Below are 20372 nucleotides of genomic sequence, written 5' to 3'. Positions count from 1 at the left end.
GCTCCAGGCAGGCCCTGACCCCTCCAATGTCCGTGAGCTGTACTGAAGCCTGGCCCCTTACATTCCATTACTTGGTCCCTACCTGCCAGAGGCCCCTCCTTCCTGGCCTTCGCCCCAGGAGAGAACCCCTCGTCTTCGGGAAGAGAGCCAGGGCCCAAGGAACCCAGTGAGCTCAGTAGTGTTGGGTGTGGAGATGGGAGCGTGTGACAAGGACCTGTGTGGCTCTGTGTTTATATGGAGTGATTTAGACACACTCTGCAGCACAGTCTGGGTGTTGTAGGTCCATTTGTTTGTGCATCTGAAACCATGTGCAACGTAGCTGCCCCATCTCTATGTGGATGGCATATGGTTTGGGTTGAATTGAATGTCTATGGGACTGTGCACATAAATGTAAGGGGTGGAGCTCAGATCCCTGGGGAGTACTGGGGTGGAGAGGGGTGGGGAGGCAAGTGCTAAGGAGCAGTTCCGAAGCTTCGAACTGGTCAGACGACTTTGGGACACCCCGGAGCAGGAGCCAAGGAAGTAGAGCAGGAGATAGGCAGACAGGAGACGAGCTGGAGGTTGGACAGGCGGACGGACGCACGGCTGTAGCATGAAACTCCTGCCCAGCTGGAGAGCCCGGCTGCCTGTGGGCCCTTGGAGCAGGGCCTGGCCGTGGGCCCAACAACCGAGAAGTAGGTGGGCCCTGGCGGGCTGGGCCTGGGGCAGCACAGAGGGGAGCAGAACCAGGAACCTTAGGCCTAATCCTCACCAGCTAAGGAGCCCCAGCTCCTCGGAACCTCCCCAGGCCCCTTCAGCCAGCTCTGGGCCCCATGGCCAGGCCAGAGGGCCTGCCCAGAGGAAAAGACAGGCTGAGTCCAGGGCAGGCTTCAGCGGCCGTAGGACAGGCACTCACACAGGGCCCTGTGCTTAGAAAAGTTTGGTTTGATCTGGTTTAATACTCTGCTGTTGCTGTATCAAAATTCATAATACTAAACAAAAAAAAAAATCCATAATACTTTTGGAATGGGGGCCCCAAATTTTCATTGTGCACTGGGTCCTGCAGATTATGTAGCCAGTCCTGATGTGGGGCGGGGGGGTGGTGGTGGAGGAGATCGTTGTCCTGATACAGGGAACAGGCAAGGCTGGGCCAGCCTGGGCAGCTTCTCCTGCAGCAGCCCCTCTGTTTTGTGCCTCTGTGACACTGAGCGTACTTGGCCATGTGGGAAAGGCAGCCCTTTATTGAATCTATTGGCTGTTTATAGCATGCACTCAGGAGTTCAGGCTAACCTGAGTTTTTGGAATGATGTTCTAAAATCTTGCTACCTATATGGCCTCGGTCAGATCACATCTCCTAGATCTGTTTCCTCAGCAGTAAAAGAGGTTACCACCGCCTAAGGCCTGGGGTTAAGCACGGGAATACATAGCAGTTGCTGGGCATGCAGTCATTCCTCATTAAGGAGAGTGACTTTGATGAGGATAATGATTAACTTGTTATTAAAAAGTGGGGAAGAGTCTCATTCAGAGTGTGATCTATTAAGGGCCACTGCCATTCTCTTCCCCGTCACCCGGGGCTTGGTGTCTGTCGTCACCTCCACCCTGGCCCTCTCTTGGAAACAAGACCAGGTCCCATGCCGGGCTCAGGCGCAGGCAGGGAAGGGCGCATGCTGGGGAGGGAAATGTGACCGAGGCTCAGGTGGCCTTTACCACTCGGGCCGGAGTTAATATGTTACCTCTGCCCAGGTCTGCCTTTCGCAATCAGGGCTGTGGATCTGGTTACAGATTTACTTCGAACAATGTCTGATGTGCGGACTAAAGTCCTCCTTGGCCTTCGTAAAGCCAACCCCTCTTTTCCTCAGGAACCGCTCACACCTGTGCCCCAAAGATGAGGGCCCAGGAGAACCTGGAGGGCCAGACACAGGTGCTGGGGAATGGGTGGGAGCTGGGTGGGGGCAGGGTTGGGTGGGGGCTAGAGGGCCGGCTCATGTCTTCCCCCTGGGAAGGCAGAGACACAAGTTCTGATGAACTTGATTGAAAGTGACTATCCCAGGCTGAAAGTAGCAACTGGGGGATGGGGTGTGGGTGGCAGTGAGGGTGCAGTTGTCAGCCTTGGGACTGGCTGACTCCAGCTTGAGGGTCAGCAGGGACCACCTACCCCACCCCCAGGGCAACCCCAAGGAACCCCAAGTGGCAAGGGTAGGACCAGAGTATGCCCAAGAGGGCCTGTCCACGGACTTCAGCCCTCTTGGCCCGCCTCCTGTTGCCCCTTGGGGCCTTCTGACTTAGGGGCCCATCCCCTTGGCCAGAATGCCTCAGTCCCAAGGCCTCCAGGAGCCAGCACAGAGGACTCATCCCTGCACAAAGGAACGTGAGGAGGGAGCCAAGGGTGGCCAGACTGAGAGACAGCTGGGTGGATGAACCGGGAGGGAGGGTGGGGCTCGGACACTGTTGTGAGGATCTGACAGGCCACTCAGGCCATTTGATTGCTTCTGGGGCAGAATGCACTTGGTTGGTGCCCAACCCTCCACCCTGAGTTACTTCTCTCTGCTGCCCTAGCAGGAGTCCCTGGGCTCCGCAGGGAACTCCACGAGGGATCCCACGGTGTCCCTGCCCAGAGAGCCCACGTTTGACATGTTGTACAAGATTGAGGATGTGCCACCCTGGTACCTGTGTATTCTGCTGGGCTTCCAGGTGGGTTTCCCTGCAGGGCCTCCCCACCCCCACTGTGCATGCTCCCCAGGATCCCACCCCCCTTCCTAGCCAACAAGTTTATCTTGGGTAACAGGAAGAGAAACCTAAGGTCAACAACAGTGACTGTCACGGAGCTGGGGTGGGAGGGGGCGTCTGATGGGGCCTGAGAGATTATCCCCGGGCATATGTGTCACCTGCCAGGCAGAATGTCAGTCACAGGGAAAGGACCCACTCCAGAGAAGCCACAGGAAGAACTTGGGGGCAGATTAGTACCCCAAAGAGAGAGGTGAACAGTAGCTCTCTGGGACTCCCTTGTGCGAGTATCAGGCCTGGGTGAGCACCCTGCCAGGGGCAGCAGGGGTTCAGGCCCCCTGAGGCAGGCATGAGGATCGTTAGGGTGCCCCTGTTTGCCTGTGAGCCGCCTCACACCCTCCCCCCCGCCCAGCATTATTTGACATGCTTCAGTGGCACCATCGCTGTGCCCTTCCTTCTGGCTGAGGCGCTGTGCGTGGGCCGGGACCAGCACATGGTCAGCCAGCTCATCGGTACCATCTTCACCTGCGTGGGCATCACCACCCTCATCCAGAGCACACTGGGAATCCGGTGAGCTGCCTGCCCCCACCTGTGAGCCACACCGCAGGACCAGGTGGTTTCTCTGAGGGCGCTTCTGGGGAGGGGGGAGCTGCTATCTTCCCCCACCTGCTACTCCTACTCCCAAGCCAGCCTTAGAGCCAGGCAGCTGGGATCCTACCTTGGGCCCCTGAGGCTCCCCAAAGACAAGGAGTCGGTGGCTTTAAGGGAATGTACCCTTAGCTGGGCTCTCCCCCTGTTAGGCCCTACTCTGAGTGATCAGAATCACCCACTCCCGGCTTTTAGGCTGTGTGTGAGCTTCCTCAACGGCCCATCCTCCTGGGGGCCCCCTGCCCCCGAGCGCACAGCTCAAGGCTTGGGTGGCCAAAAAACGGTTGTGTGGTGGGAGGATGGAGGAAGGTTGTGAGTGGAGCTTGGATGCAAGAGCTGAGCTGTCTACTTCCTTGCACGGGGCTCCTCACAGTGCGGGAGCTGGGGCTGAGAAGGAAAGGGGGGAAGGTTGTGAGGCAGGGACTCTATTTGTTTTCTTCCTTGGGCCCCCAAAATTCACGGAGTCCTGCCTGGGGCTGCAGTGACTTCTCTTAGCTCTGCCCTGTCCCTTGTCCCTCTGTTTCTCTGCCTCTGGGTGTGATTCTGTCTCCTTCTCTCGGTGCCCTCTGTCTCCATCTCTCCTGTCTCTGTGTCCCTGCCCACCCCTGACCCCACCCCTGCCGCTCTGTGCCTCTTCTTCCAGGCTGCCGCTGTTCCAGGCCAGCGCCTTTGCATTTCTGGTCCCAGCCAAAGCCATCCTGGCCCTGGAGAGATGGAAATGCCCCCCAGAAGGTGGGCACACTTCTGGGGGCTGTGCTGGAGAGGGGAGGCCCAGGAGCCTGGAAGTCTGGACAACTGTCCCAAGTCCAGACACTGGGGTGCATTCATGGCAGCATCTTCTCTTCCTCTCTGTCTCTGTTCCCTGGCCATGTGTGTGTCCCTGTCTCTGCTCCCAGAGGAGATCTACGGTAACTGGAGTCTTCCCCTGAACACCTCTCATATCTGGCACCCACGGATACGAGAGGTGGGCTTGCACCTGGGGTAGAAGAGACCTGGACTTAAGGAGGGGGCTAGATGGGAGGGGAGCCACTGCTGAGTTGGGGGATTCAAGGAGGCAGTCCAGGAGCTTTTTTTTTTTTTTTTTAATGTAGAGGTGATAGACTCTACATAGGGACTTACAGCTGATCTTTGCTTTTCTAGGTCCAGGGTGCAATCATGGTGTCCAGCACAGTGGAGGTGGTGATCGGGCTGATGGGGCTGCCTGGGGCCCTGCTCAGCTACATAGGACCTCTCACGGTCACCCCCACTGTCTCCCTCATTGGCCTCTCTGTCTTCCAAGCTGCTGGTGACCGAGCTGGCTCCCACTGGGGCATCTCAGCTTGGTGAGCAGGCACCAGGCCTGATCCTTGCCCAGCCTCTGCCCTTTCACCCCCTTCATGTCCTGTCCCTAGCCCAGCCTACCAGCCATCTTTCCTTTGTGCCTCTGCCCCCAGTTCCATTCTCCTGATCGTCCTCTTCTCCCAGTACCTGCGTAACTTCACCTTCCTGCTGCCTGTCTACCGCTGGGGCAAGGGCCTGACTCTCTTCCGCATCCAGATCTTCAAGATGTTTCCAGTGAGGAGCTGACAGGCGGCTGGGGCTGGGACTAGGGCAGGGGCTGGACCTGTGTCCAGGGCAAAGGTTGGGGGCAGGTCCGGGACCCCAGAAGAGCTAGAGCCAGAGCACAGATAAGGTCCCAGTCAGGGGCTAGAGCAGGTACTGGGGCCCAGGCTTGAGCTCGGGCAGGGGTGAAGGCTGCAGCTGGGGTTGTGGCAGAGGCTGGGGCTGAGGTAGGGGCTGGTTGGCTGGACCAGACCTCCAGGGCCCTCAGTGCTGCCCCCACCCCACCCCACTTCAGATTGTGCTGGCCATCATGACTGTGTGGCTACTCTGCTATGTCCTGACCCTGGCGAATGTGCTGCCCTCAGACCCCACAGCTTACGGCTTCCAGGCACGGACGGACGCACGAGGGGATATCATGGCTATTGCGCCCTGGATCCGCATCCCCTACCCCTGTGAGCCACCCCACTGGCCCCCTCTGCCTCCAGCTGAGACCATCTACAAGGCCCCCGATGATACCAATCCCGCTGACGATATAATTGGCATTACATGTACATTTCTAGTGGGCCAGGCAGAGTGTTTTCCTCAAAGCCTCACTCCAGCTTCACGACTCCAAGTGATCCCAAATATGCTCCCACAAGTGTAGAGCTCCTGCCCCAGCTCGAGGTCCCTTCACCCCCACTCTCACCCCCACGAACTGCCTAGTCCCCTCCCTGGCCCACCCAGCGACATTGCATCCACGCTATCACGCCCCAATCCAGGTCAGTGGGGCCTGCCCACGGTGACTGCGGCTGCTGTCCTGGGAATGTTCAGTGCCACAGTGGCGGGCATCATTGAGTCCATCGGAGATTACTATGCTTGTGCCCGCCTGGCTGGCGCCCCACCCCCTCCAGTACATGCCATCAACAGGTATGGCCACCTGCCCTCTTCTGTATCGGATCTTCTCAGGGGCCACTCAGAAAGCAAATGTAGGGACAGGGTTGAGTCCCAAAGGTGTGGACTTGGACTGTCCAGACCTCGTTCTCCATACTTATGAAATGGGGATGCTCTCATCATTCAGTCTGAGTGTTTGAGTCGCTGAGATAATGAAGCCTAAGGGAAACTATGGTTGCTGACAGTCTTCAACATGCCTGGCCCTCCATGTGCATTCTCTTATGCAGTCTGCTAGGGACTCTGTGAGACAGGTACCCTTATCCCCATTTTACAGATGAGGAAATTGAAGCCCAGGGTCACCTAAGGGAACAAGTTCTGGGGCACTGGGACTAGCGCTTGGACGTGGGCTCTTGGCTCCCAGACCTCCCTCTGGCCTGGAGTGGGGAGTACTAGGACAGAGAGTTGCAGCTTGCACAGTCCCCAAGAAGGCGAGCAGCCCACCTAGGGTGGGGGGGGACCCAAGCCAAGGCAGGGGCTGGACCAAGCCCCCAACGCGCCCTTTCCTTACAGGGGCATCTTCACCGAAGGCATCTGCTGCATTATCGCGGGGCTGTTGGGCACAGGCAACGGGTCCACCTCATCGAGCCCCAACATCGGCGTCCTGGGGATTACCAAGGTGCCACAAGCCAGAGCCGCACAAAGCCCCACCTCCATTCCTCCGGCCGCAGCCACACCCCGTCTCTGAATGGTCCTACCCCGCAAGGAGCCTGGGCTCCTTTGTGCTCGCTTTCGTAACAGGGCCCCCCCGCCGCCCAGCTCCGCTCCCAGGGCCTAACCCCGCCCCCCTCCCGGCTCCCCTGCAGGTAGGCAGCCGGCGCGTGGTGCAGTATGGTGCGGGCATCATGCTAGTGCTGGGCACGATTGGCAAGTTCACCGCCCTTTTTGCTTCGCTCCCTGACCCCATATTGGGAGGCATGTTCTGCACCCTTTTCGGTGAGTGCCGCGTGCGGGCCGGGGGTGTCCGTGCGGTCTGGGAGTGGTGGAGCCCGCCCGGCCCGCGCGGCAGCTCCAGCGGTTAACCCTGCGCCCTCAGGCATGATTACGGCTGTGGGGCTGTCCAACCTGCAGTTCGTGGACATGAACTCCTCCCGCAACCTGTTCGTGCTCGGATTTTCCATGTTCTTCGGGCTCACGCTGCCCAATTACCTGGAGTCCAACCCCGGCGCCATCAACACAGGTACCTCTGCGAGTCCGAATGTCCGGGGCTGGGGGATGCGTGGTGGGCTCTGGGCACGGCTCCCTCCCTCAAAGGCACCCTACAACTGAGCCACAAATCCTGGCCAACTTTGGGTGTGAAGCAGAAGCGGAGAAGCGAATTAGCAGCTGTCCTTGACGGAGACACTTTTTAGGGACAGGCGTGGAGCTTTACATGTGCTCATTTAACATGCACAACAGCGTCCAGAGACAGATACTACCGTCCTCTCTACAGAGGAGGAAAGTGAGGCTCCGGGAAGTTAAATGATGTGTCCCAAGACAACGAAACTGGGATTATAGGTGTGAACGTTGGGATTTGTACCGTTTCTTCACCATGCCTGCTCAAAGAAGTCAACAAGCTGCACAAGTGGGAACAAAGTCCCTGGGCTCTGTCTCCAGACCACACCAAGATGCCCATTGGCCCTTGGCCTATTCCACAGGCATTCCTGAAGTGGACCAGATTCTGACGGTGCTGCTGACCACAGAGATGTTCGTGGGTGGGTGTCTCGCTTTCATACTGGACAACACAGTGCCAGGTATGGGTCAGCCCCGGGAGGGGCACACAGGACTAGGCTGGGCTCATCTGCACTCTGACACATGGCCCCTCAACCAGAAGTGTGGCCAGCACCCAGGCAATGCAGGCCCTGCAAGGAGAAGCAGGGACACTTGGGCTGGCGGAGTGCCCACTGGCTGGAGACACACTGGTGGGACAGAGGCACAGACATGCCCTATAGGGCTTGAAGAGGGTGGGTCTAGGGGAGTCTTTCCCAGGCCCTGTGGGTTGTTTCCTCTCCATTTCTTGATAGCCACCAAGTGGAAGGGTGCCTTTGGGAGCCTTTGCTTTCTTCCATTAGACCAGATACAAATGAAGCAGTAGTTTGGGTGGCAAAACCCACTCCAAATATGCCAGCAACCTGTCCCACTTGACTACTAGGAGAGCCCCTAACATTCTCTTTGGAATCGGGGTTTTTTGCAGGGATTGTGGAGGATACTTAGCGTGGGCCCCTGAGAATGCTCCTGGCCCATGTTCAGGTGCCCTGTAAAATATAAAAACTAAATGCCACCAGTTGTATTAACGAGTAACGAGTTTTTCATGTTCTAATGAGTAACAAGCATAGTTAACATTTACCAAACATTTACTGTAGGTCTGGAATGAAACTTTAGGTCTCGCGTAATTCTCAAAAACTATCCTGTTAGGCAGAGACTGTCAACACCATTTCACAAGGAGACAGAATTAGAGAGGTTAAGTGACCCACCGAAGTTCACATTTGCAGATTTAAAAGGTTGCAAATCTGAGATTTTAACTAAGTCCATTGGATGCAGTCTATGGCTTGTGTCCCAGCCACTGCACCATACTGCCTCTGTTGGAGGGTTTCAGGGGACCTGGAAGATCAGGGAAAGCTCTGTGGGGGCAGAGGTTAAAGATTGCATCAGTCCAGGGAGAGGAGGGATGGGAGTACCAGGATGATGGCCCTCCATTCCCCACTTACCAGCCTAAACACAGCTGCAGGGCTGGAGCATGGGCAGGAAGGGCCTAGGTACCAGGGCCCTTTTTTTTTTTTTTTTTTTTAAAGATTTTGTGTGTTTGACAGAGAGAGACACGGCGAGAGAGGGAACACAAGCAGGGGGAGTGGGAGAGGGAAAGCAGGCTTCCCGTGGAGCAGGGAGCCCGATGCAGGGCTCAATCCCAAGATCCTGGGTTCATGACCTGAGCCGAAGGCAGACGCTTAACAACTGAGCCACCCAGGCGCCCTGCCAGGGCCCTTTTAGGGATTTTAGCATAAGATGACATGAGAACTCTTGGTAGCAGCTACCCCATGGACTAATGGGAGGTACCTGCCCTTCCCCAGTGAGAGGAACCCAGGCTGCGGACCAGAGACAAGGACGTGGCAGTCTCAATGCTCAGGGAATCTGGGAAAATGGAAGGCATCAGGTGGACAGCTGTATACAGAGGGGCTTCTTTGTGATCTAGATAGCTGGATTAAGCTACCCAGATGTTAAGAGCCTTACTGCTTTACTGAGTTCTTCACATCTCCATCCTTCAATGCAACAGCCTATCAGCAACCATCTCTGCCAAGGATCATCATGTATGTTGTGCCACATAATCTTCAGTAGTCCTTCAATGTGCATGGATGAGAAATCTGAAGCTCAGAGCGGTCAAGTAACTTGCCTAAGGTCACCCAACCTGAATTCACACCCAGGTCTGGCTAAATCAGAAGCCAGTCCTTCATCATGGAATCACACACTTTCTTCTGTGTGATGGGCATTTTACTGATGGGCTGCTTTGCTTTTGCCCTTTCCCCATCTACAGCCCAAACTTAGAAAAATTACTCCTAGGAAAGGCAGGATGTGTGTTACGACTGTCTTTTGTAGGAGGGTTAAAAAAAAATCACAATATTCTTATATTTTAACCAGAGAAAAACAAAACCACTCAGTTTCTATTTTTGTGACTTTTGGATCACAAATTAGTTCAGCAAATGCTAGTGGGGCTAGTGGAAACCTCTTTCCACTAGATTTACACTCCAACAATCTTCTTTCACCCCAGCCCTCTTGTGAAAACCCCAGACCTGGGCACCTGGGTGGCTCAGTCAGTTAAGCGACTGCCTTCGGCTCAGGTCATGATTCCAGGGTCCTGGGATCGAGTCCCACATCAGGCTCCCTGCTCCGCGGGGAGCCTGCTTCTCCCTCTCCCACTCCCCCTGCTTGTGTTCCCTCTCTCGCTGTCTCTGTCAAATAAATAAAATCTTAAAAAAAAAACCAAAAACACCCAAGACCTCATGCACCCCTCCCCCACCTGAGGGAGCATTCCCCTAGATGTAAATAATCTTTTGTGTATCCACACTACCAACAAAGACTTTACTTGGCTTGACTTTCTGAGGTTTATGTTATAAAAATGAGTTTATTTCCCAAATATGGAATCCTAATATTGAATAGTAATACTGATTATAGTGTCTCTTTTTTTTATAAATTCCAGACTTTTTTTTTTTTTTATATAGATTTTATTTATTTGACAGAGAGAGACACAGCGAGAGAGGGAACACAAGCAGGGGGAGTGGGAGAGGGAGAAGCAGGCTTCCCGCTGAGCAGGGAGCCTGACGCGGGGCTCAATCCCAGGACCCTGGGATCATGACCCTAGCCGAAGGCAGGCGCTTAACGACTGAGCCACCCAGGCACCCCTATAGTGTTTCTAAATAGCCCTCCCTGCCCCCAAGCAGACTGGGCACTGTTGGTCCTCATCAGCTTAGCACATGCTAGGCCCATACTAAAGATGTAAGTTGACAATTACTTAACCTTTCTGCCTATTTCTTCATCATAAAAATGTGTATGTTAGTGCCTATATGCCTTCCACAGGTATGTTTTGAAGAAATGAGATAATTTTTTGATTTTTTAATTAATGAAATTAAAGCCCTTAGCACAGAGACTGGCACACTATAGATACTAATTATAACCAGTATCTTTTAGGGTTTCCTAGAGCTCTGGCCAAGTTAAAAGCCGAGAAATCATGGATTCAGTAACCTTTCAGTCCCAGAAAATACTTGAGAATGAAGACAATGGATTCCAGAAATCGGTCTCAGGACTAGGTTATGGAGGTATGGAGGGGAGGTAGTGGAGGGCTGCTGGTCTTGATAACCTCACTGTCCTATTTCAGGGAGCCCAGAGGAACGAGGTCTGATACAGTGGAAAGCTGGGGCCCATGCCAACAGCGAGATGTCTACCAGTCTCAAGAGCTATGACTTCCCCATTGGGATGAGCATGGTAAAAAGGACTGCCTTTCTGAAATACATTCCTATCTGCCCCGTCTTCAAAGGATTTTCTTCAAGGTCGAAAACCCAGCTTCCAGGTCCAGAAGACACTCCAGAAAATATACAAACTGGATCTGCATGCACCAAAGTCTGAAAAATTACTCCTAGGAAAGGTAGGACGTGTGTTAAGACTGCCTTTTGTAGGAGGGTTGAAAAAAAATCACAATATTCTTATATTTTAACCAAAGAAAAACAAAACCACTCAGTTTCTATTTTTGTGACCTATTTGATTGTCTTCAAGGGAAAGGTAGACTGGGTAAAAAGTCAAAGTATGGATTTTGAGTGGAATTCCTTAACCTATTTCATAATGAGAATAGAACTTTCTAACTGGTGTGGGTCACTAGGAAGTTACAAGTATGCTGACATACTGACCCCTTCAGCCTTCTGAGTAGGCAGGAAACGGGTCAACTGTAGCCCATGAGCCATAAACTCTAGCCACAGGTAGCCCCATCAGTGTACTCCAATATGCTAAAAAACCACAAAAAACAAAAAACACCAAAAAACGCACAACACTTTATGACATGAAATAGGTTAATACACTGCACAAGAACAGGGAAATTTCTCTCATATATGCTGCTTTGTTTCAGTAGTGGTAACATAAAAATCCCTAAAATCAAAACAGGATGACTTCAATTACCCTAAAACTATGCTGCATAGGCCTGATGGGATGATCTGTTCAAAGGGCTTCAAAATAGAATAGCTGATGCTCTGAAACTTTCCATCTCTACCTCTAATGCAGATGCCTGACTCTCCAGTTAAACAGCTAAGTAGTTTTAATATGAGGTTTCCCTGACAATCAAGAAAAGTTCCAACAAAATGAGAGCTAAGCCTAGAACACTCCTCTCTTAGTAAAAACAATTACTTCAACAGAATTTTCTATGTGCCAGGGGCTCTCTTAAGTGCTTGATGTGTATTAATTAATCACACAATCCTGAGACAGACAGTTATTACTGCCATTTTATTTTTGTTTATTTTTGTTTTAAAATAATTTTTTTTAAGATTTTATTTATGAGAGAGTACAAGCAGGGGGAGGGGCAGAGGGAGAAGCAGACTCCCCACTGAGCAGGGGGTCTGATGCGGGGCTCAATCCCAGGAACCCGAGATCATGGCCTGAGCCAAAGGCAGATGCCTAACCAACCGAGCCAGCCAGGTGCCTCTTTAATTTTTTTTTTAGTAATCTCTACACCCTGAGCATGGGGCTCAAACTCACAACTCTGAGATCAAGAGTCACATGCTCTTCCAAATGAGCCAGCCAGGTGCCCCTGTTAATACTACCATTTTAAACAGGCGGAAACTAAGGCACAGAAAGGTTAAGTGATTTGTCCATGATCACTGGATTCACATCCAGGAAGTCTGGCTAGTCTTTGCTCTTATCATTAGGTTACAGTGCCTCTCTAATTCAAGTTTATAATCTTCCAGTTACATTGCACTATGGTAATTTGGCAGTATGTGGAAATGAACCCATTTGCCCCATCTGAGCTTGAGAGAGAGAGGATCTGTAAGCCTCATACATCTGGCAGCCTGCTGTGCCACCTGTGGTACTTAGCTGTTAAAGACTGAGGGGACTGGCTGTATCATGGCTCCAAAAAGAAAGAAAGCCAGGGGTGCCTGGGTGGCTCAGTCGTTAAGCGTCTGCCTTTCAGGTCATGGTCCCAGGGTCCTGGGATCGAGCCCCGCATCGGGCTCCCTGCTCCGTGGGAGGCCTGCTTCTCCCTCTCCCACTCCCCCTGCCTGTGTTCCCTCTCTCACTCTCTCTCTCTGTCAAATAAATAAATAAATAAATAAAATCTTTTAAAAAAAGGAAAGTCAAGTAGGATTATCTCTGCTTCAGAGTTTCTTAAAGATCTGCTTGTGTTCCCTCTCTCACTGTGTCTCTCTGTCAAACAATAAAATCTTAAAAAAAAAAAAAAGGCTTAAAGATCTACCTATTTTGGGTTGCCCTGGCTGGCTCTGTCAGAACATGCAACTCTTGATCTCGGGGTCGTCAGTTTGAGCCCATGGGGATCAAGAGACGCATGCTCTACTGACTGAGCCAGCCAGGCACCCCAAGATTACTAAAAACAACAACAAAAAACCTGTTTAGTTTGTCTTTTAATGGAGCTATTAAAAAACACTGGGGCACCTGGGCACACCAAAGGACCATCCCCCAACCCCCGCCCCTGGATAATGTGAGCCAGAACAGACTACATGGCCTTTTTAATTTTGAGCCCAACAAACTCAAGAAAAGCAGAGGGCATTATCAACAACTGAGTAGGGCCATGAGGCAGAACTGTAGTATGCAGAACCAGAGAATTGCTATATGGTTGACAACCTATCCCAAAATAAAGATTAGCCACGAACATATTATAAATAAGCTCGTGAGGGGAAAATAGAGATGGTCCAGGTGAATCAAAATAGCAAACCATTCCAATCAGACCAGCAATGGCTTATCAAGGGCAGAAGCCAAAAGCGATTATACTAGAGTAAGGTTACCATTATACTGGTCAGCCAAAAAATTTCTTAACATGGATATCTACAACTGCCCTGACACTGACTGCTGCCTGAGGCAATCAAGGTGGGTTACAGAAGGGGATACAGGGTTTATTTTACTGCTGTATTCTGGACAGATACATGCATAGTGACATACTTGACACTGTGGAATCTAATAAAGCCTGCTCTCTCAGCAAATCTTGCCAGCAGGGTTGTCCTGAAGTACTGAGCCCACACTAAAGTGAGTATCAATCACCACAGGAGAGTCTGCATTCCAGCACCAATAAACACAAGCCATCAGCTCAGTTCTACTATTATTTATTTTTTTAAATATTTTTGAAAAAATATAATTTTTTTACAATATTTTCAACTTAAACACTATTCACACTGAACACGTATGGCAGCTTAACCTACCCAAGTATGAAGTTTAAGAAGCCAAAACTGTTCTAGCTTTGTTAAAAGAAAAGTTGTGCTGTAGACTATTGTAGTGATGGTTAACAAGGCAAGGAAAAGCACCACTCAAATCATGTTACCATTACTTTGTTCAGTTGGATTATGGTGGGTCAAATGTTGCACTTCACATAGGCATAGCTATGATGCAGTGAGTCCTTAGAATAAGATGCAATTCTCAAATTACATACTTCCTCAGATGTAACATTAGAAGAATTCACTATTTCTTACGTGATAAAATACCATCGAAGTCAGGACTAGTTCTCATCTGATTACTACCTTATAACCTCAGTAAACCAAAGATATACTTGTCTATAAAGAATTATTTCAAATTAACAAGGCCTTCTTCAGAAAGAGGAGATCCTTTTTGATAGTTACAAATGCAAATTTAAGTCTGAACTGAGAAATATGCCTAACAACTAGAACTTAATTTAAATGTACTCATTTTTATAAAGTTTAGACATTAACAAGCGTTCGCTAACCGTTAAGGGACTAGTTTAGCCTCAAAAAAGACAATTCACTAAGATTTAGAGGTCATTTTAATTTGGTGCTTTGTCACAACTTGACTGGTGCTTCTTTCCTCGCTGTCTTCACATCAAGCCATGGGGCCAATTCTATTTTCAGTAAATGTTTGACAGCTTATTACTTAATAACAGTCTCAGCACTTTTATTAAGCATGCAAGACTAACAAAACTTTGGCAATGCATAAGTGTAACACAGTGACAAGAGAGAGCTTTTACAATTAAGTCTTCTAATACTGCCTTCACAGTGTGGAAATTGTGCTACATCCACCAAAAGAGGGCCCCGTCTACTCAAATATTTTAGTACTTCACCCCAGGAACAAACTCCTTTGCATTTGGATTCAGATTGCTCTTGACCTGGAAAATAAGTACATAAAAAAGCAAGTTCATTAACAGATGGCTTCAAATACTCAGAAGCATTCAACCCAGATCCACATGCAAAAATATCTTCCAAAAAATATAAAACAAAAGAACTCAGATTGTAAGGTTAAACTTAACCCCCAAAATCTATCTATAGCAGGGAAAGAAGGAATCAGATGTAAACTATTTATTTATATGAAAACTTATCACCTTCTAAAGAGAAAGTAGGAATTGAAATTAAATTTGCTAAGTGTAACCAGACCCACTAACTTCACACAAACTAAAAAGGTGTCCTAGAATACGGAATTCTGTTAACTATGTTATTTTATTTTAACCGTTTCATACTATGCAAACATATTAAACAAGTGTTGAAATGATGATTAAAGGGGACTGAGGAATTGTTTATGGATTAATTTTGCTCATGATCCTCACTGAAAATATGGATTTATCTTTCTAAAATTGCTGTATTCTGATTCCCACAGGAAGCAAGGTTTGTAACAGGAAAAGAAAACTACATGGGGAATCTGAAGACCTAAGATGAAATTTCGGCTCTGCTCCTAACTTCCTATGAAAGCCTAGATAAGTCACTCTCTCTGGGACTCTTTTTTTGCCTAAGTTAGGGGAAGAATGGGCCAAAATCTCTAAGAGCCATTATTCTATACCTCTAAATCTTTATTTTCCTAGGCAGACATGTCAGCATATTGAGAATAGCTGGAAATTTGCCTCCACCACAGTTGATAAAAGATGAAAAGAAATAAAGATGTATTCCAGGCCCTGAAATGTAGGAATGCTGAGAGGCTTTTAGACAGACTCTGAACCCCCTATATCACTTACTTCAAGACCAAAGCATATTAAATAACATGTTGGAGCAATAATTTAATTTTAGTTTCATAATTTATACACAACCATTTCCTTGGACAGGACATAGTCTCACTTCTCTCAAGGGAATTGTATCTAAACTTTAAAAATGTGAGGTTTAAATAAAAAAGCAGTGTTCTTGAATGTGTAATCTTTTGGCAGCTACAAAAGAATGAGAAGGAATTAACATAATCTCAAATAGCCCAAGTCAAGTCGAACAAACCAATTTCTAGGTAATAATACTGGGTCCACATTAAAGTTATACATTATGACCAGCAAAGGACTTTACTCATCAGAGCAACCAGGGTTATTTGTGGAATGACTAATGTAGCCATAAGCAAGCATATCTCAACAGACTATTCATATCACACATCTGCTCAATTGGGTTACTGTCATTTACTGCAACAAGTCTATACTACAATGTCAATTTCTATGTTCTCCATACAGCCCTTTAGAAGAGTGGCTCCCAAATGCCTGATGCGGCAGGCTGCCAGTATGCCCTAGCAGTGCTTTTTAAATATTAACATGCCTAGACAACTGATTCTGCAAGTCTGGGATGTAGCTGAGGGACTTATTTTTGTTTTCAATGCTTCACAGGTAATTATGACATATCGCCAGGGTAGGAAATCACTGCACAGTGAAAAGAAGACAACTGCAAAAAATACTTAAGTCTAAGAGTAAATTCCAGAGAATTATCTTGTAAAAGCAATTAGAGATTGTCAATATGGTCAGAAAGGTCAACATTAGGACTTCAAATCATTTTATCTTAATTTTAGCAAACAACTCATCAGGTTCTACCCCAGTACTAATGCTTATTTATCATAATTCCTAAAAAACCTTTTACTGCAAATATACCATCCCCAGCAACAAGACATGGAGAATAGCTAAAAATGCAAATAGGTTTGTGTTCCTTTTCTGCCAAGAGCTTATAAAAGTCCCTATTAAATCCCAGTTCCAAATGGGAGTTAGGGTAACTAAATCTTGGGCCAGAAAAAAAAAAATATCCAAACTTTCACCTTTCAGATAAAATTTTGAAAATTTCGCCAAATGTTTAAGGCAAAATTGAAGAGCAAAACCTCTTCATCAAGCTACTTTTGTATAAGCAAGTCACATGGACATACTGTATACTTCTTTTGGATTAATGCTTTAAGTCATCTACATATCCTAGGGCAACACAGTTATTAAAACTAAAAGCAGTGGCAAGAAGTCTGTTAGTAGTCTGAGACTAGCCCCAGAGTGTTGCCAGAAGTCACTCCATGTCATAAGTGAGGAGACCAGAAGGCCTCTGCTTCCATAGTAAGAAGCAGTACAATTTCCAAAGGGAAAGAAATGTAGAACTCTTCTTAAACAGATGACTGCTGGCTTTTCCGCTTACAGGCAAGATGAGCTAGTTTTTAAAAAGATGAAAAATAACTTTACCACAAGATCTTCCAGAGAAGAGCCATCACTGATAACAAGGTCATTAAATTGGTCTTGGATTTGGTCCATAGTTTGTGGGAGATCTCGAGCTGGAATAAACCACTCATGTTCTTCTTCTTCCTCCAGCATTTCTTGGAAGCAGCGTTCAATAAATTCTTCTTCCCATAACTCCTCTTCTATCTGGATTTATAATATATAAAGCATAATTTATAGCACATTTGGTAAGACATCACTAGGAACGGCTTAAAATATCTTGTATTAAAGCACTTAAAACCACAATATTGTAACCTCCTCTGCTTCTCTGCCAAGAAAAAGAAACGTTTACCGTAAGACTAGGGAATATCTGTTTAGGGTTTTGTGGTCTTTGTCTTAGCAGAATATTCTTTTTTCCATTGAGGGTGGTGGGGAAGTAATAAATAAAGGAATATTTTCATTGAGGAATTTGTCAGAATTACCTGTGATATTTTAAAACTACACAAACCCTAAACCCACCCAAAAATGATTAAAATTCTGTAGAGGGTAGGGTTGGGGCATGGTTAATTAAAAACAAACCAAAAAGAGCCCAAATGATTCTCACTGAAATAAGACTACACTTTTTTACTCTTGACTATCCATCACTGGATATGGTGAAATCAAGCTGGCTACTGATTACCAAAGCCATGATCAGGGAGGAACTAGACACAAGATGGAAACAGATGTCAGAAATATGGGAATAAAAGACAACATTCATCAATGTATGAACATTCTCTAAGGATAACACTGGTGTCAGGTTTTCAGGCTTATCAAATTAAGAACCTCAGGTGAAAAAACAGCACAATTCTGTATCCTAGTACCCATGCCTGTCTGCTCCTAATTTATATTCTCTTAAGTGCAATGTGATCGATGCAAGCAGTAGTTCCCAAACCTAACTGCACACTGGAACCCCATCTGGGAGATTTTTTTTTTTTTACGGTTTTATTTTTAATTACTCTCTACACCCAACATGCAGCTTGAACTCACAAACCTGAGATCAAGAGTCACATACAACTAAACCAGGCAGGCGCCCCTGATCTGGGAGCTTTTAAAAAACAAGTTTTCCAGGCTCCACCCTAGTCCTCCTGGATAAGACTATCTGGGGTGGGACCCTGCAAATTTCCCTAAGTTATTTCAGTGAGCAGATAAACCTGGTAGTACTCAGCATACAAATAAAATAGGAGTGGTAGCATATAAATTCCTATATTTCACTAATATAAGGGACCAGATGAAAAACACATTACAGGGACAAGTACAATTATATTGAGGGCTGTAATGGGCTATGAGAAAGATCATGTTTGTACACAAAACTAACTTGTCTGTTGAATTCCTCTTCATTTTCCATCCACATGTACTCTGCAAATGGATTGTCATCTTCATGAGAATGACCATTAATAATCACATCTTCATTGATGATGCTTGGGCTAGTACTGCTGCGACTTGGATCTTTCATGGTTGGCGTTAGTTGTCGTTTTTAACCTTCAAAGAAGAACAATAGTTAATTTTGTCAGTCAGTCCTTCAGTTCTTAATGAGCATCTATTACCACCAGGCATCATGGTTAGGTACCAGATGCACATGACATATTAATGCACATGATAAATCAAGCAATTGGGAAGTTTCAGTTTTTACTCAAATGATCTTAATGTTTAAGAAACAGCTGAGAGGGGCGCCTCGGTGGCTCAGATGGTTAAGCGTCTGCCTTCGGCTCAGGTCATGATCCCAGGGTCCTGGGATTGAGCCCCGCATCGGGCTCCCTGCTTGGCAGGGAACCTGCTTCTCCCTCTCCCTCTACTGTTCCCCCTGCTTGTGCTCTCTCACTCTATCAAATAAATAAAATCTTTAAAAAAAAAGAAGAAGAAACAGCTGAGAACAGCCTAGATTCATCTAGTATTTTTTGGTGACAGTCAATGATGGTAATCAACCGCTTGAATGTAACTCCCAAATCATCTGATTTTTAAAATATTGGATATCCCTTGCTTTATAAAACAAGCATGGTATGGAAGACTTAAGTCATCAAGTGACTTTATGAAAAGCAAATTCTACTTTTAAAAACTGGTGTTGGAGCGCCTGGGTGGCTCAGTCGTTAAGCGTCTGCCTTTGGCTCAGGTCATGATCCTGGGGTCCTGGGATCGAGCCCCGCATCGGGCTCCCCACTCCACGGGAAGCCTGCTTCTCCCTCTCCCACTCCCCCTGCTTGTGTTCCTGCTCTCGCGCGCTCTCTCTCTTTAATAAATAAATAAAATCTTAAAAAAAAAGAAAGAAAGAAAGAAAGAAAACCTGGTGTTAAAAAGCCCAGAGACTGCAAATGAAAACACTTTTTTTTTTTTAAGATTTTTTATTTATTTGAAAGAGAGGAGAGTGAGAGAGCAAGCATGAGGGTAAGGGTAGGGGCAGAGAGAGAGGGAGAGGCAGGCTCTCCACTGAGCAGGGAGCCCGACGCAGGGCTCGATCTCAGGACCCCGGGATCATGACCCAAGCCAAAGGCAGACGCCTAACTGACTGAGCCACCCAGGCGTCCCGAAAACACACTTTTAATAACCTCTTGGTACCTCAGTTCCAAGGTACAGAGGGCTCTGGATCTTTTATTCTTTTTTTAATTTTTTTAGGATTTATTTGAGAGAGAGAGAGAGGTGGGAGGAGAGGGGGTAAGGGAGAGAAAGAATCTCAAGCAGAATCTTTGCTGAATGTGGAACCTGATGCGGAGCTCAATCTCACAACGCTGAGATCATGACCTGAGCTGAAACCAAGAGTCGGAGGCTTAACCAACTGAGCAACCCTTTTATTATTTCAGGATCTTTTGACTTCATAGCATACTCTCTATTTGCTTAATCTCTGGGTCCATGTTGAATTACTCCATGTCTGGACTAGTCCACTGTACAATGAGTGTCAAGCACCTAAACTACGTAATATGCATGCTTTTAAATGAGATAGTGTCTACAGACTGCTTTAAAAAAATTTTTTATTTGAGAGAGTGTGAGAGAGCGATCATGAGCAGGGGGGAGGAGTAGAGGGAGAAGCAGACTCCCCACTGAGCAGGGAGCCCAATGTGGGACACAATCCCAGGACCCTGGGATCATGACCTGAGCCAAAGGCAGACACTTAACCGACTAAGCTACCCAGGCACCCCTACAGACTGCCTTTAAAACTGTTTTATTACCCTCATAGTATGTAATAAACATCTTTCCATGAAAGGCAATAGCAAGCCCCCACACAGCCACAAACAACTACCAGACTCCAACTAGCTCAAGCACCTAATTTTTTTTTTTTTTAAAGATTTTATTTATTTGACAGAAAGAGACACAGTGAGAGAGGGAACACAAGCAGGGGGAGTGGGAGAGGGAGAAGCAGGCTTCCCGCTGAGCAGGGAGCCCGATGCGGGGCTCGATCCCAGGACCCTGGGATCATGACCTGAGCCGAAGGCAGACGCTTAATGACTGAGCCACCCAGGCGCCCCGCACCTAA

At 47.9% G+C, this 20372-nt stretch overlaps 2 protein-coding genes across 3 annotated transcripts in view; one reads left to right on the top strand and one right to left on the bottom strand.

Moving 5' to 3' along the window:
- The first annotated feature begins 533 nt into the window (after positions 1 to 533).
- Positions 534 to 15568, top strand: SLC23A1 (solute carrier family 23 member 1). Of its 2 annotated transcripts, XM_021702188.2 has the most exons (16): positions 534 to 674; positions 1839 to 1900; positions 2536 to 2670; positions 3116 to 3273; positions 3995 to 4083; positions 4248 to 4315; positions 4492 to 4673; positions 4785 to 4905; positions 5189 to 5345; positions 5652 to 5799; positions 6334 to 6439; positions 6627 to 6756; positions 6857 to 7000; positions 7458 to 7553; positions 10667 to 10933; positions 15103 to 15568. In XM_021702188.2, exons 1-15 carry the CDS (start codon positions 593 to 595, stop codon positions 10912 to 10914), a joined length of 1926 nt encoding a protein of 641 aa, XP_021557863.1. In that variant the 5' UTR covers positions 534 to 592; the 3' UTR covers positions 10915 to 10933; positions 15103 to 15568. The 2 variants fall into 2 exon arrangements, with proteins under 2 accessions (XP_021557863.1, XP_044772629.1); XM_044916694.1 differs by lacking the exons at positions 534 to 674; positions 15103 to 15568 and having other exon boundaries at positions 1743 to 1900; positions 10667 to 11021.
- Positions 13592 to 20372, bottom strand: part of PAIP2 (poly(A) binding protein interacting protein 2) — a 25271-nt gene continuing 18490 nt past the window's right edge. Inside the window, exons 2-4 of the mRNA XM_021702187.1 lie at positions 18225 to 18388; positions 16898 to 17077; positions 13592 to 14617 (exon numbers count right to left, since the gene is read on the bottom strand). Of these exons, the coding sequence (XP_021557862.1) occupies positions 14561 to 14617; positions 16898 to 17077; positions 18225 to 18362 (375 nt within the window). The 5' untranslated portion in view covers positions 18363 to 18388 and the 3' untranslated portion in view covers positions 13592 to 14560. The remainder of the gene's footprint in view (positions 14618 to 16897; positions 17078 to 18224; positions 18389 to 20372) is intronic.

The sequence above is a fragment of the Neomonachus schauinslandi genome, chromosome 7 (genome assembly GCF_002201575.2).
Source record: "Neomonachus schauinslandi chromosome 7, ASM220157v2, whole genome shotgun sequence".
In the NCBI taxonomy this organism is placed as follows: Eukaryota; Metazoa; Chordata; class Mammalia; order Carnivora; family Phocidae; genus Neomonachus; species Neomonachus schauinslandi.
Note: the sequence above shows the minus strand (reverse complement) of the source record. Positions and strands in the feature narration are given on the sequence as shown.